The 13,615-nt window shown below is 40.9% G+C and overlaps 1 protein-coding gene across 7 annotated transcripts in view; it reads right to left on the bottom strand.

Moving 5' to 3' along the window:
• Positions 1-13,615, bottom strand: part of LOC311047984 (A-kinase anchoring protein 13) — a 213,746-nt gene that overhangs the window by 54,393 nt on the left and 145,738 nt on the right. For 5 of the 7 annotated variants that reach the window (XM_084060950.1, XM_084060953.1, XM_084060951.1 and 2 more), the window contains exons 16-22: positions 11,830-11,889; positions 8,608-8,661; positions 5,028-5,217; positions 3,950-4,061; positions 3,178-3,300; positions 773-815; positions 348-468 (exon numbers count right to left, since the gene is read on the bottom strand). In XM_084060950.1, the coding sequence (XP_083917076.1) occupies positions 348-468; positions 773-815; positions 3,178-3,300; positions 3,950-4,061; positions 5,028-5,217; positions 8,608-8,661; positions 11,830-11,889 (703 nt within the window). The remainder of the gene's footprint in view (positions 1-347; positions 469-772; positions 816-3,177; positions 3,301-3,949; positions 4,062-5,027; positions 5,218-8,607; positions 8,662-11,829; positions 11,890-13,615) is intronic. The other 2 variants (XM_084060956.1, XM_084060955.1) reach the window with 2 other exon arrangements.

Raw genomic sequence — 13,615 nt, 5'->3', positions numbered from 1 at the left:
TTCATTCATTTCTAAACAATAAATAAAAAGAAAATCATGATTTTTTTTCCACACGGTCGGAACTACAGACAGGTAAGAATTGAGGAGCCAATTGTCCCCTCAGCCGGATCTTAAGGAAAACACGGTGTGGGAGGTCACAGATTGGACTAGTGTGGATCATAAGAAACCTTTAATCCTCTGAAGCGGTCAGCTAATTGTCTGCCCGGAGACAATAATAATGACCTGTTATTTAATTTGTTAAATAAACAATTAACCACCAGAATAACCTTACGCTTGTTATCCAAAGTGCATTTGTATAGCGCTCTGGATAAAAGATGCTATATAAATGCACCATTTGAACATCTCACCTTGTTCTTCTTGCTCATTTTGCTGCGGAGGTAGCTGAACGTCCTGCTCACTTTGGTTCCTCCCACTCCAATCCTCACATCGCTGTCACTTCTCAGCGGGCCTGGCTCCTCTTCTGAGATACTACACAAACACATAAAGAACAGCTTAAAGTTCCTTCGCTCGACTAGGCAGAAGGGAGCAACATTAAACATGAGAGCGAGAGAGAGAGAAAAAAGATATAATGTGAACATTAACCCATTTAAACCGGGAACGCATGTGTGTAACCACTTTAACCATTATTTATACTTTGGCTATTCAAAAATAGCAGATATACAAGCTCATAGCGCACCAGATCTGCTATTTTTGAATAGCCAAAGAAATCTTAAAGTGACACAGATGCGTTTCCGGTCTTAATGGATTAAGTATCAACAGCTTCAATCCGTACCTGTATTCTAGAGACCCAGTCGTGCTGGAGAACGATCCTGCTCCTACAGGAAGGAGACAGGAAACAGATGATGTCAGATGAACATCAGAGAGGAGGAGCACGACAACATGAAATATCAAAACCTGGTTTAGCGACACAGTTAGCTGGGAGGACGATACACAGGGACAACGTTGGACTGAACGGTAACAATAAATATTACGTCCATTCAGTTTTCTTACACAAATAAAATAGTCAATCATCGTGCCTCTTAAGAGTCACGTTCTCTGGACGTCTGAATGTTCCAGTTCTCGGGAGTCAAAACGTGAAAAGGGGATTTTATAACCCACTGATGGTCAAAGGAAGATGGAGGTATGGATCAAAAGAACGAATTAGAGCAGGATGAAAAGAAAGAATTAGAGAAGGATAAAGACATTGCCAGATGGCCGGACAGCAGACATACAGCACAAATCCTGGTCGGTGACTGCCAAAGTAGGTTCAACTTAACCGTCTTGTAAAAAACACTCTCCGTTCTTTAGCTCGGCTGGCTTCAGTGGGTTGGAAAGTATTCTCTATATTTCAGTGTGGAAGTCACTTTAAAGTGACGGTCCAGCGCTGGCTTAAAGTTGCAAACATAAAACGCACGGTTACTATGTTCTGATAACAGACTTTGAAGCATTATGTAGGACGTACTTCAGATTAGAGATGAGGGACATGGGGTTGGCAGGCGTAAAGGGGCTGGGGTTTCAGACGCGAACAGCCTTTTCCCATGTTGTTGAAGCACAAGGGGGCGGGTGGGGAGAGAGTCAGCGCACTGAAGTCAAGGCACAGACGGCTGTGTTGTTGACAGACAACGGATGCACGCTTATGAGAAACAACAAAAATAAAACCTGGCAAAACAGTTGCGTGCATTAGCGCAAGATGAGGATAAATGAAACATTCAGTCTAAATGTCCAGTTTGCTAATTCACAACTACTGTGCCAGATAATCCCCACACCAAGAGAGTAAAAAAATAAAAAAACGTTTCAGTCATTATTCAGTCCGACTTCACTGTAGCCTATAGTAGCCTTTTCATAAATTATATTAGTACTTAGGCTGTCCCGAAAGTTCATAATATTTAGAGAAATTTAAAGTTTCAATTACAAAAGTAGTAGTAGGCGAGAATTAGCAAGCTGGGCATTTAGACTGAATGTTTCCTTTATCCTCATCTTGCGCTAATGCACACAACTGTTATGCCAGGTTTTATTTTTGTTGTTTCTCATAAGCATGCATCCGTTGTCTGTCAACAACAAAGTAGTCTGTGCCTTGACTTCAGTGCACTGACTCTCTCCCCACCCGTCCCCCCGCCCCCTTGCGCTTCAACTACATGGGAAAAGGCTGTTCGCGTTTCAGACGGACCAAACAACTACATTGTTAAAGACAACGCTGCTTCAGACAAAGAAGTCGAATGGATAGAACAGACATTCCTCTTGCAATCACACTGGTGTACACCCCAGATGACAAAGGACAGCAGCATTGGGTCACATCATGCATGAGACTGAGGAAGCTGATGTGTAAAAAAAAAAAAAAAAAGAGCAACATTTGGCAGTTCCAGTGGCAGTTCTGCTGAACATTCACAACATTCTGAGTCTCGTGCACGGTCAGTGCATTTATGAAATGACTGTGATTTCATAAATGGCAGCATAAACATTCAAACGGCAGACATTTACAGTGTCCTAAAATGTAGGGTTGGGATCGGGAACCGGAGGAATCGGAGGAACCGGAATCGGAGGAACCAAATGGACCCATAAGTGTCCATTTGGTTCTATTTGTACTCTCTCAGAGTTACAGTCCTGTAAGGGTCCATTTGGAACCCCCTATAGGAATCGATAAAGGGAAACGTTAAGGAATCGGACCGTTAAGAGGGAATCGTTAACTCACTGAGTGCCATTAACGTGTTTCACGTGTTTTTACTGCTATGGCGCTGGGTGCCATTAACGTGTTTGACGTGTTTTTGAAAAAATAGTGGGGGGGGGGGGAATATATATATATTTTTTGAAAAACATGTTCAGAACCCAAGATATCATCATCTGAAGATGTGCAGCTCCATCCACTCCTTGTTTAACTTAGAACTGAAAAAAGCTGTATCTCGCTTCCTAAGCACTTTTTGTTTTCTGTGAAAAAAGCTCTGGCACTTTTCAGAATCAATTCTGAAATAATTCTGGCAATCCTGGCACTCAAGGAGTTAAGGAACCGGAATCGTTAAAAACCTAAAGAATCCCAACCCTAGACCTAAAATAGCAGTTCTATCCATTCTAATAATTTCAGTGAGCACTTCTTTTTTGGGGGGGGGGGGTGGACAGGCACATTGTGGGGAGCAACCACATTGACACAGGAAGCAAAAAGGACGACACGCCACACTAAGGCATTCTGGGACACGTAGTACTTACTACCGCCCAGCTCTTCCTCATCGCTGGAGGAAGAGCCAATAGAAAAGAAGCTTCTAGATTTGAGGAGAGGCGAGAAACTGAGGGCGAAGCTGATTCGTCGCTTTGATCGATGCCGTCCCATCGCTGGAGGGCATGGGAAGGAGACAGCAGGGGGTACCGACAGGAAGAAACTCACTTTAATTATCGTTCAAAACAACTAAGTTGTGGGGGAAGGGAAAGAATGATGGAGAAACCTTACTCCATCTGATGAAGGTAAAATGGAATGATTCTAATCTTTTGGTGAAGGAGACATGGACCATTTTCAGCTGTAAACAATGAAGAACTTTGTTGCGCATTGCACCGAAAATAGCCGATCTACAAACTCACAATGCGTTGCAGCCGACACGTTGTGAGTTTGTAGATCGGCTATTTCCGGTGTCGTCATTATTATAGGACGACGGACGACATTAGGTAAGACAGTTTTACAAACATGACTTGTTAATGGTATATGGTTTGTAAGCAGAAAGTAATCAACCTTTCCCGGAGGTCCCCACCATTTTAACCACTTCATCCATGTTTTATAATTAATATAACATATATGATTGTATTGAATGAACTTTTAAGAAGTAGTGAAAATAGCAGATCTGCAAGCTCACAACACGTCACGCATTGTGAACTTGTAGATCGTCTATTTTCACTATTTTGGGTCCCTGGGGGAAACGATCAAACTTCTCTTTTGTTTCTGGAGCTGATCTATAGGAAGTGATGGGGAGATGAGTTTTATGAGACTCACCTTCTAATTCCCGTTGGCTGATGGTAACCATGGAGATGGACTTGGTGAGGGGTTGGTGATGGGCCACGGCAGGACAGCTGCTTGTCATGGAGAGCACCCGATGATGGCACTTCTACAATACACACAATCAACACACGGTTCACAATTGAATTCAATGAAATTACATTTTATTAAAGTGTCAAATCACAACAAGTTGCCTCGCGATCACACAAACGCACACATAAACACTCACAATGCATTCTCGCTACCAAGTCGTTATTAGGCCAATTCAAATTCAAAAGTAGCAAAAGTAGCAGATCGACAAGTACAGCTTGCGGATCTACTGCTTTTGATGCTTTTCTGTGACGCTGTAGTATGATCAAGTATGGCATTAATTTACGAAAAAACACAAATAGTTTAAGAGGTTCCTGCCGGACAGCAACGATATCTACGTTTTTTTTTCTTTTTTAATAAGCGTCAGTATGTGACGAGTTTGAAAACATGACCAATGACAAAAAAACTCCCATATCTGCTGGGCGAAGTACAACAATGTGCAAACACAGCAGCAAGATTCGTGAGTTGCTGTGATAGGAGAAGGATATCGAACGGAACACAACCACCCTAAAGACTAATCATTGTGTATATTCCTGCACTATACCTGCACCCAGTCATCTTGGTACATAGAAAGAAATTGACCTATTGAAGATTCTGACTTTCAAATGTACATTTTTTGTTTTGATTGTATTGCTGTATTGTTGTATTGTGCTTTTTGCTTTGGCAATGTAAACGTATGTTTTCTCATGCCAATAAAGCCCTTTGAATTGAAAATTGAAAATTGAATGTGACGAGTTGGGAGTAAGAATGTGGGCTCTCCCCAGGCTGGCAGAGGGAGAGTAGCGCCCAGGATTACAAGTTTAGGCATTGGCACTAAGTGAAAAAATAGGATTACAAAATTGTGGGGAAAAAAAAAAAGAAATAAAAAAAAGGGAGTGAGAATGTGTAATGTGTTACAAACACACACACACACACACACACACACACACACACACACACACACACACACACACACACACACACACACACTGCACTCAGCACTAACCTGACTATCGATGCTGCTTGCGTCTCCTTCTTGCTCCTCAGTGAGGGACACCAGTGAGCCTCCTCCTCTCTCCTGGCTGTCCAGCCTGACCCCGCGGCCCCCCACGACGGACCTGTCCTCACAGGCACCCAGGCTGGGGCATGACGTCTGGCCCACTCCCCTTTCTACCTCCAGACCCTCCAGGCTGTAGCTGGAACACAAGGAACACAGCAAATATGAATTAACCCATTCAATCCGAGAACGCATCTCTGACATTTTAGATTTATTTGGATATTTTTGAAAAATCATGAACATTTGTGCAAATCTTTGAATTTATAAATGTATTTTTAAAGGGAACATTGTATAACTAAAATCTTTGCGAACAAAACTATTTTAGAGATGGGGGGTCCGCGGCCAAATACATTATAATTGTGAGGGTCCTTGACATGAAAAGATTTGGAGAACCACTGATATAGCAACAGCAGTTTTTCAGAAAACTGTTAGGATTTAGAAGACATTTTTAGAGGCCTCAGGTCTTAATGGGTTAAACCAGCTTATTCTCAGATGAGAACTGAAAGACAATGAACTAAAATAAAAGAGTCAGTTCATCTGACCGTCTTTTACTTTTTTTTATAGACAGTATATAAAAAAGAATTGACATTAGTAACATTAGCTACTTAATTGAGGCTTGTGGCATCTTTCTTTATCAGTGGTTCTCAAACTTTTTCATGTAAAGGACCTCTACGATAATATGCATTTGGCCGCGGACCCTCATCTGAAAATATTTTGTGCCAGGGAGGGACCCCCATACAAGATTTGTGTAGTTTATTTGTGTAGTTTATTATTCAAGATTATTTGAAAATAGCTGATGTATAGGGTTAAAGTGGTTAAAATGAATTTGATGCAATAATATTAACACATTTTTCTGAGGACCCCATGGAACCCCCTCAAGGACCCCTGGGGGGTCCCTGGACCCTACTTTGAGAACCAATGCTGTTGCTAATGTAATGGGTTCTGTAAACAGGGTTTGTCTGTAGAGAGGGAAAAAAAAGAAAAAACAAGAAGCAGAGTGTCTATTGTCTCTTTTCACAGCCACTTCAGTCTCATTGTTACTACAGCACGCAACAACATGCTAATCTAATGTAGCTGTAGTGTAATCTCCTTTTATTAGCTTTTTAGGTGTGTTACTTTCATGAAGTGAGTTGTATTTACTATAAGCCAGTTATAAGCATGCAATGCAACTTACATTATCAGTATTAAAAATGGTTCAAAATAAATGATCATAAAAAAGTACATGATTAAATCTTGACTAGAAGCTGTTAATATTGTAGATTCACGATGACAACATATCAACTAATATAAATGGCTTGCTACGCAAGCCTCGTTATAGGACGACGGACGACAGTAGATAAGATATGACTTGTTAATGGTACATGGTTTGTAAACAGAAGTAATCAACAGAAATGCACTTCAACTCATCAAATAACATTTTAATTGAAGTGGAATTGGTGGTATGGAATATCAATTGTAATTGTAATTGCCATCTGTGATGGCAGACCAAAGAAATAGAGAGACAAATAGTTCATAAGTCTGATCTTACCAGCTTGTGTCAGTAACGATGATGGTTATAGTAGCCATTGAGAACAAATATAAACAAAAGTGTTTATGATACTCCAATTGGTTTCAAATAACGGCTGTTGTTCTTGCTGTTAAACCGTGAGATTGTCTTTGACTATAGCTGGTGTTATTTTGACTTCCTACAGGGCTGTGGTGCATGTAGAAACACCCACACACATGCATTGCACGCCCGCCCACACACGTACACACACGTACACACACACAGCACATTGGTCAATAGCAGTAACAGCAACGTGTGGTGGCAATTTAAATGGTCGAAGCTCTATCCAATCAGAGACTAAAACATGTTTTTGTCTTCACATTGAAGCACCTCATAAACCAGTGGAAAATGTGAATATAAAATATATATATATTAGGGCATTCACGAATAGTGATTTTTAGTATTCGAATTATTCGACCTATAAGTATTCGAATATTCGATTAATCGATTTGATTATAAAAAATAAAATAATAAAAAAATAAAAAATAAAAAAAATAAAAAGTTTTTTTTTTTTTTTTTTTTTTTCAATGACATTGATGACTGGACTCAAGGAATGCAAGTTGACGTCACACCAGAGCTCACAGCTGCATGTCTGCTGCAGAAAAGCCACTAAAAAAAAAAAAATCTAAAAAAAAAAAAAAAAAAACTTTTTTTTTTATTTTTTATTTTTTATCGAATAATCGAATAGTGGTTTGATAGTCGAATAGTCGGTTTGATAGTCGAATATTCGAATATTCGATTATTCTGTTAATGCCCTAATATATATATATATATATATATATATATATATATATATATATATATATTTGGAATATAGAGCTTAACTCATTCAGTGCCAAAGATGTGTAACACGTCAAAACCGTGTTTACGCTAGATGGCGCTGTTCGCCAACCTATGAGTGATCCTATGACTTCTGGAGGAGAGTAGATCTGGAAATAATGTGATCACAACAAACCCAGCCCCGTCCGATCAAAAAAAAAAAAAATCTTTGCATTTTTTTTCTCTGCTGTCTTGTTTTTGTCTGCGTTTTTGGCGAGAACAAGCTATAACAGCCAAAAACTAAAGAATGGAGGGTCGCGGCGGTGGCACACGGAGAAGGCAGCCCAGGTGCTCATCCAGGCTCTTGTCATCTCCCGCCTGGACTACTGCAACTCCCTCCTGGCTGGCGCTCCGGCATCTGCCATCAGACCCCTGGAGCTTGTTCAGAAAGCTGCGGCTCGTCTGGTGTTCAACCGCCCCAAGTTCTCTCACACAACTATCCTTCTCCGTTCCCTGCACTGGCTCCCCGTAGCGGCTCGCATTCAGTTTAAAACCCTGGTGCTAGCCTATAGGGCAGTGAAAGGAACAGCTCCCTCTTACCTCCGGGTATTGGTCAATGCCCACAACCCTACCCGACCACTCCGGTCTGCCACCAAGGGGCGACTGACTCCCTCCCCACTCAACGGTCCTTCTGGTCGATCGACACGGTCACGACTTTTTTCTGTTCTGGCCCCACAGTGGTGGAATGTACTTCCCACTGATGTCAGGACAGCAGAGTCACTGCCCATCTTTCGCCGCAGGCTGAAAACCCACCTCTTCAGGAAACACTACCCTTCCTCTTTGCCTGGCCTACTTGTTAACTAGTTGTACGAATGCTTGTTTTATTGTTGAATTGTTTATTAGATCTTGTTTAGTCAATACAATTATTTGTTTTTAGCTCCTGCTCATTTGACTTAGCTATTTTGTCTCATCTGTTTAAGGAAATAGGTAGCTGATATATTGCACTTTTACCTTAGCGCTGGGTATGCTCTTGGTTGCTTGTTATTGCAGAAAATGCACTTATAACCTCTGGTGATTAGTAGCTTTCGTTCCCTACCTTTGTTGATTGCACTTATTGTAAGTCGCTTTGGATAAAAGCGTCTGCTAAATGACTGTAATGTAATGTAATGTAATGTAATGTAATAGTTTGTCAGGAGCCAATTAAGGATCAATAGTGATTATTACCTTCTGTTGTCTATTGGCTCCTGAGCAGGAGGACTGGAAGGACACCAACTCATACTGGAGACGGACGGACGGAAGGACAACAGGGCGGATGGAAAGACCCATGGATGGATGGATGGATGGATGAGAAGAAAGCATGGAGGAGAAAAAAAGGAGCGGAGGTGAGAGAGAGAGAGAGGGAGGGAGAGAGAGAGAGAGAGAGAGAGAGACAGAGAAAGAGAGAGAGAAAGAGAGAAAGAGAGAAAGAGAGAAAGAGAGAAAGACAGAGAGAGAGAGTGAGACAGAGAGTGTGTGTGAGAGAGAGAGAGAGAGAGAGAGAGAGAGAGAGAGAGAGAGAGAGAGAGAGAGAGAGGAAATAATGGGAGGTGGTTATAATGGACCAAGGATAAGGAAACAATGTGAAAGGTCGAGGAGGAGAGTAATGGACCTACTATTGAAGATTACTGAAGTTTGTTTAAGGCTTTAGACTTAATTCATCCCAGCAGCACTATGCAATCCTTTATGACCCTGCTGGGAACGCCTGTGTGTGCCCAGGATCAGGTCAGGACAAGGCTTTTACAGTAGTGTGTGTACACACACACATACTGTATACTGTACATACATCCTCCCTCTATACAGTTGTATTTATATAGCACCAAATCACAACCAAAGATTTCTCATGACATTTCGCATACCGTTGCTGTCGGGCAGAAACCTTGTATACTCCATATTTCAACTTTAAATGTGTTTTTTTTCACGAGTCATCATACGAGAGTGTCGCACAAAAGTAGTGAAAACAGCAGATCTACAAGCTCACAACGCCTCGCAGTGCGAGGCGTTGTGAGCTTGTAGATCTGCTACTTTTAAATCGTTTTTTTAAACAATATTAAAAATGGAACGGTTGTGGACTTACTGTACAAGGTTTCCAGCCGACAGTGACAATATACTGTACTGTAGTGCGGGTCAAGACCGTACTCTCTTGAGACAGACTGTTGCTTCACACAATTGTCAATTGTCTGCTATGAAAGCAAGCTGTGCTGCTGAGCTTCAAAGATCTGAGCCATCTACTGGATAGAATCTAATGGTGGAAAGTAACTACTGTAGGTACTCGAGTACTGTACTACAATTATACTACAATTACATTTTTCGATAGTTTATACTTCATCTCCACTGCATCTCGGAGACAAAAATTGTACTTTTTACTTCACTACAATTATTTGAATACTTTAGTTACAAGATTTGTATCACTAATCCAAAACCCATATCTATACTGCAGCTTTACTGCAAAATTGACTACAAATAGCAGTAGATCTGCTATTTTCTGCTAATTGATGCCACCACTTTTGCACTTTTACACAAGTAAAACTTTGAATACAGCACTTTTACGTGTTAGGGCACGGTCACACCGCTTTCTACCTGAGAGCGGGTTCTGCCAATGCTTTTCAACGGGAATGGAGCTTTTTTTTTTGCAGAAATACGCAAATGGCAGCAAACCGCTCCATTCCCATTGAAATGCATTGGCAGAATCCGCCCTCATAGGTAGAATAAAAGTGCGGTGTGACCGTGCCCTAACACAGAGTTATTTCTACATTGTGGTATTTATTGCTAGTTACAAATCTGACTACTTCTTCCACCACTGGATGGAATCAAACAGCATTTTCCATTTCAACTGGCGGGCCGCGTCCGTGTGTGCAGATGTTATATTTGCCAGTTCTTTTCATTTCACTTCATTAATGGCTTTTCCACTGAATGGGGGGGAGTGGGAGTGAAGGTATAGTCTCTCTCGTGCGAACTAAACGGCTGGAGAATGGAAAGATCGAACGAGGGAACGGCTCTCGTCTCGTGTTAAATTGCGAGAAGGAATGTTCAGCCAGTGCACTTGTTTGCAGTTGGTGGAAGAAGTAGTCAGATATTTTTGTTTTTACTTAAGTAAAAGTAGCAATAACTCCTGTATTGAAAATGATTATGACTAGGGTAAAAGTACAAAAGTATTGGTATCAAAATAAACTTACAGTACCAAAAGTAATGTATTCATAATGCAGAATGTTCCATTTTTTACAAGGTCTTATTTTCTATCAATTGCACACCCTATGAAGCCTTGAATCCATGGATTCTTTTTTGTTTTTGTCGCATTCCTAAGATAATAATTTGATTCCCGTCTCCTACCGGCTAATGTATCCGGTAGGAGACACAAAGTAGATTATTTGTGTCTCCTACCGGAAATACACACGGTCATCAAATTATTGTCTTAGGAATGCCACAAAAACTAAAATAAATCCATGAAATCAAGGCTTCATGGGGTGTGTAATTGATAGAAAATAAGTACTTTTTTGGGTGAACTCCTCCTTTAAGTACTGTAGTACTTGAGTAAATGTCCGTAGCTACTTTCCACCACAGCTTGTTTGGTCCAACATAGTGCTTATATTGACAATGTTTAGTGCGGAACTTGTTTTGAAAATGTCGTCAGCAAAACAGCGCCTTGGCACAATGAAACGTACAAGCTTCACTGTGTGTGCTTCTCATTAGCACTGCCTTGTAAGCGCTCCTGACTGGGTGTCTGTCAACAACTAAATAACTCCAGAACACATGGACGCATTTTCATAAAGCGATCGTGAGAGCGTGATCAGCAGCCTGCCCCAAAGAGATGGATACAATTATATCGAAAGAAGGATATACTGCTCGGAATGAAAAGGTCTACGGTTATAGCGCGGCGCGCTACGAGCTTGTAGATCTGCTATTTTTTGGAGAAAGAAAATCGTGACAATGTGTGCACATCTTTTAGCTCAAGTCTTTGCTTCTGGGGGGTCCCTGGAAGAAAATATTTTGGGTCCGCTGCCAAATACATATCATTTTGGGTGGTCCTTGACATGAAAAGTTTGAGAACCATTGATATATATTATAGCAACATAAAAAGTAAGTAAAAAAAAATATAAATTATAATTTAGAAGACATTTGTAGAATCCCCAGAAGCAAAGATTTGAGTATTTTTTTCCGACTTTTTTCAAAACAAATAGCAGATCTACAAGCTATTTTTGAATAGCCAAAGTATTTAAGTGGTTACACAGATGTGTTCCCGGTTTTAATGGGTTAACGCAAAGAATGTTCAAATGTAACCATGTAAGGTCTGATGTCACCAGCCTAGTGAAAACAGCTTGAAACAAGACAAGTGGAAACAAATGGATGGATGGATAAGTGGACAGATAAAAAAGACAAATGGTTGGATGGATGGATGGAGGAAGTGTCTACCTTCTCCTGTGGAGGGGGGGCTTGGTTCTCTTCACCTCCACTGGCAGGCTCCTCAATGAGCTGAAAGAAGAAGGGATGGATGGATGGATGAGACACGCAGGTGATAGAAAGAGAGGGGTGGAGTGTTGTGATGGTTAGTTAGAATCAGTCATTACTATTTATTTAAATGCAGTGGTTCTAAACCTTTTCTGGATCGTTTTCAGAGCATGTTTATTTTAAGGATCAATCGATCGATTGTGTCACCGGCTTGGATCAAAGGAACTCACATAGTATTAGTGTTATGTAATCAATAATATCTTGGGTGTTTTGCTAATTATTTGGGGGGCCCACTTGCAACATCCTCACGGCCCACCAGGGGGCCCTGGCCGCACAGGTTGGGAATTGCTGTTGTAATTTTTTTGGTGTATCCATTTTCCATCTTTTCTCCTCAATGTAGTTGTTAATGTTCAGTCAGGATCAAAGTATATTTAACCATTTATTGCAATAAATGGAATATAGTTAAGCTTGGCTCCGCTCTTGGAGATATTCCCTGGATTTTGTCCAAGCAGCATGCTAAGCAAAATCAGGGAATGTTAAGCAAAACCCCCATCAAACAATAAGCAATACATTGACCTATTAGTGTGAATCATCAGATATAATATCACAAGTATTTGAGCCTATGCCAGACTCTGATCAAAAGGTGGAGGCTGGGGTGGAGGAGACAGCAAGACAAGCAGAGACCTAGTGAATGCAAAGCCGTATTTAAAGGAACCTCTTTGTTAAGGCGTGAGCTGTGATTGGAGTATGAATGTGTGACGTAACGGCCAGCAGAGCTGTGAGAATGGGGAATAGCTGAGGCGTGCAAGACTTCCGTGTCCTGCATGAACTAACGCCATGTTTCATTTATGCCGTTTTCCCCCTCATGTGTAGTAGTGCTCACTGCTAACCCTTACAGCTGGTCATGTGGTAGGGGTGTCACATGCGTCCCACCCACATACACAGTCAGTTGTGGAGGATTCAAACCCTTAGTTTCCGATGTGGTGTGCAGGAACTTTACCCCCTGCGCCAACTTTACCCACGGACGCCCCTCTGAACAAGACCAAAGAACAAAAGCCATCCAGTCTTTTATACAATGATCTCTTTTTGTGTGTGTCTGGCAACTGGCAAGAATGTGAAGTTTTCATGAAATAATTTAATTCAAATCCATTGGTTTTAAGGCCATACATTGCTGGTCTACACTGAACTCAAAGGTCATTTTTAACAACTTAAATCCCCCAGGGACTCCGATCACAACGCGTCGCAACGCAATGCGTTGTGAGCTTGTAGATCTTAGATACTGTACAGTAGATTTGTGCCAAATGTTGACCTAAAGAATGGGGACGCTAGGGTTCATGTAGTTAAACAGGGAACTTGAGAACTTCCAGGCTGGACCTAAATGAACTCACAAATGACTTGTTTTTATTGCCTGTTTTTAGAGAGGACTAAGAGAGGACATGTAGAAAATACTTAACTTTTTAACAAACTTTTTTTTTTGCTACACTGGTTTCACCTCCAGGCTTTACGTTTTCAATGTTTTGTTTCTGCTTTCTTAGATCTTTTACAGTGGTGTGATGGTTTATATGCAAATGCTTATTGTAGCACTTTGAGATTTACCCAAATGTAAAGTGCATTATGAATAAAATCCATTATCATTATTTTCAATTGTAGTGTATAGTATAGTATGTATTTATCGTCATGTCTTGAATGTGGGGCTGCTTCCTGATATAATGGCTGACATCAAAATAATGAATGATAAAATCCTACATGA

Source organism: Gymnoscopelus microlampas (genome assembly GCF_963454915.1).
Source record: "Gymnoscopelus microlampas genome assembly, chromosome: 6".
Classification (NCBI taxonomy): Eukaryota; Metazoa; Chordata; class Actinopteri; order Myctophiformes; family Myctophidae; genus Gymnoscopelus; species Gymnoscopelus microlampas.
This window is presented reverse-complemented; position numbering and strand designations above follow the sequence as displayed.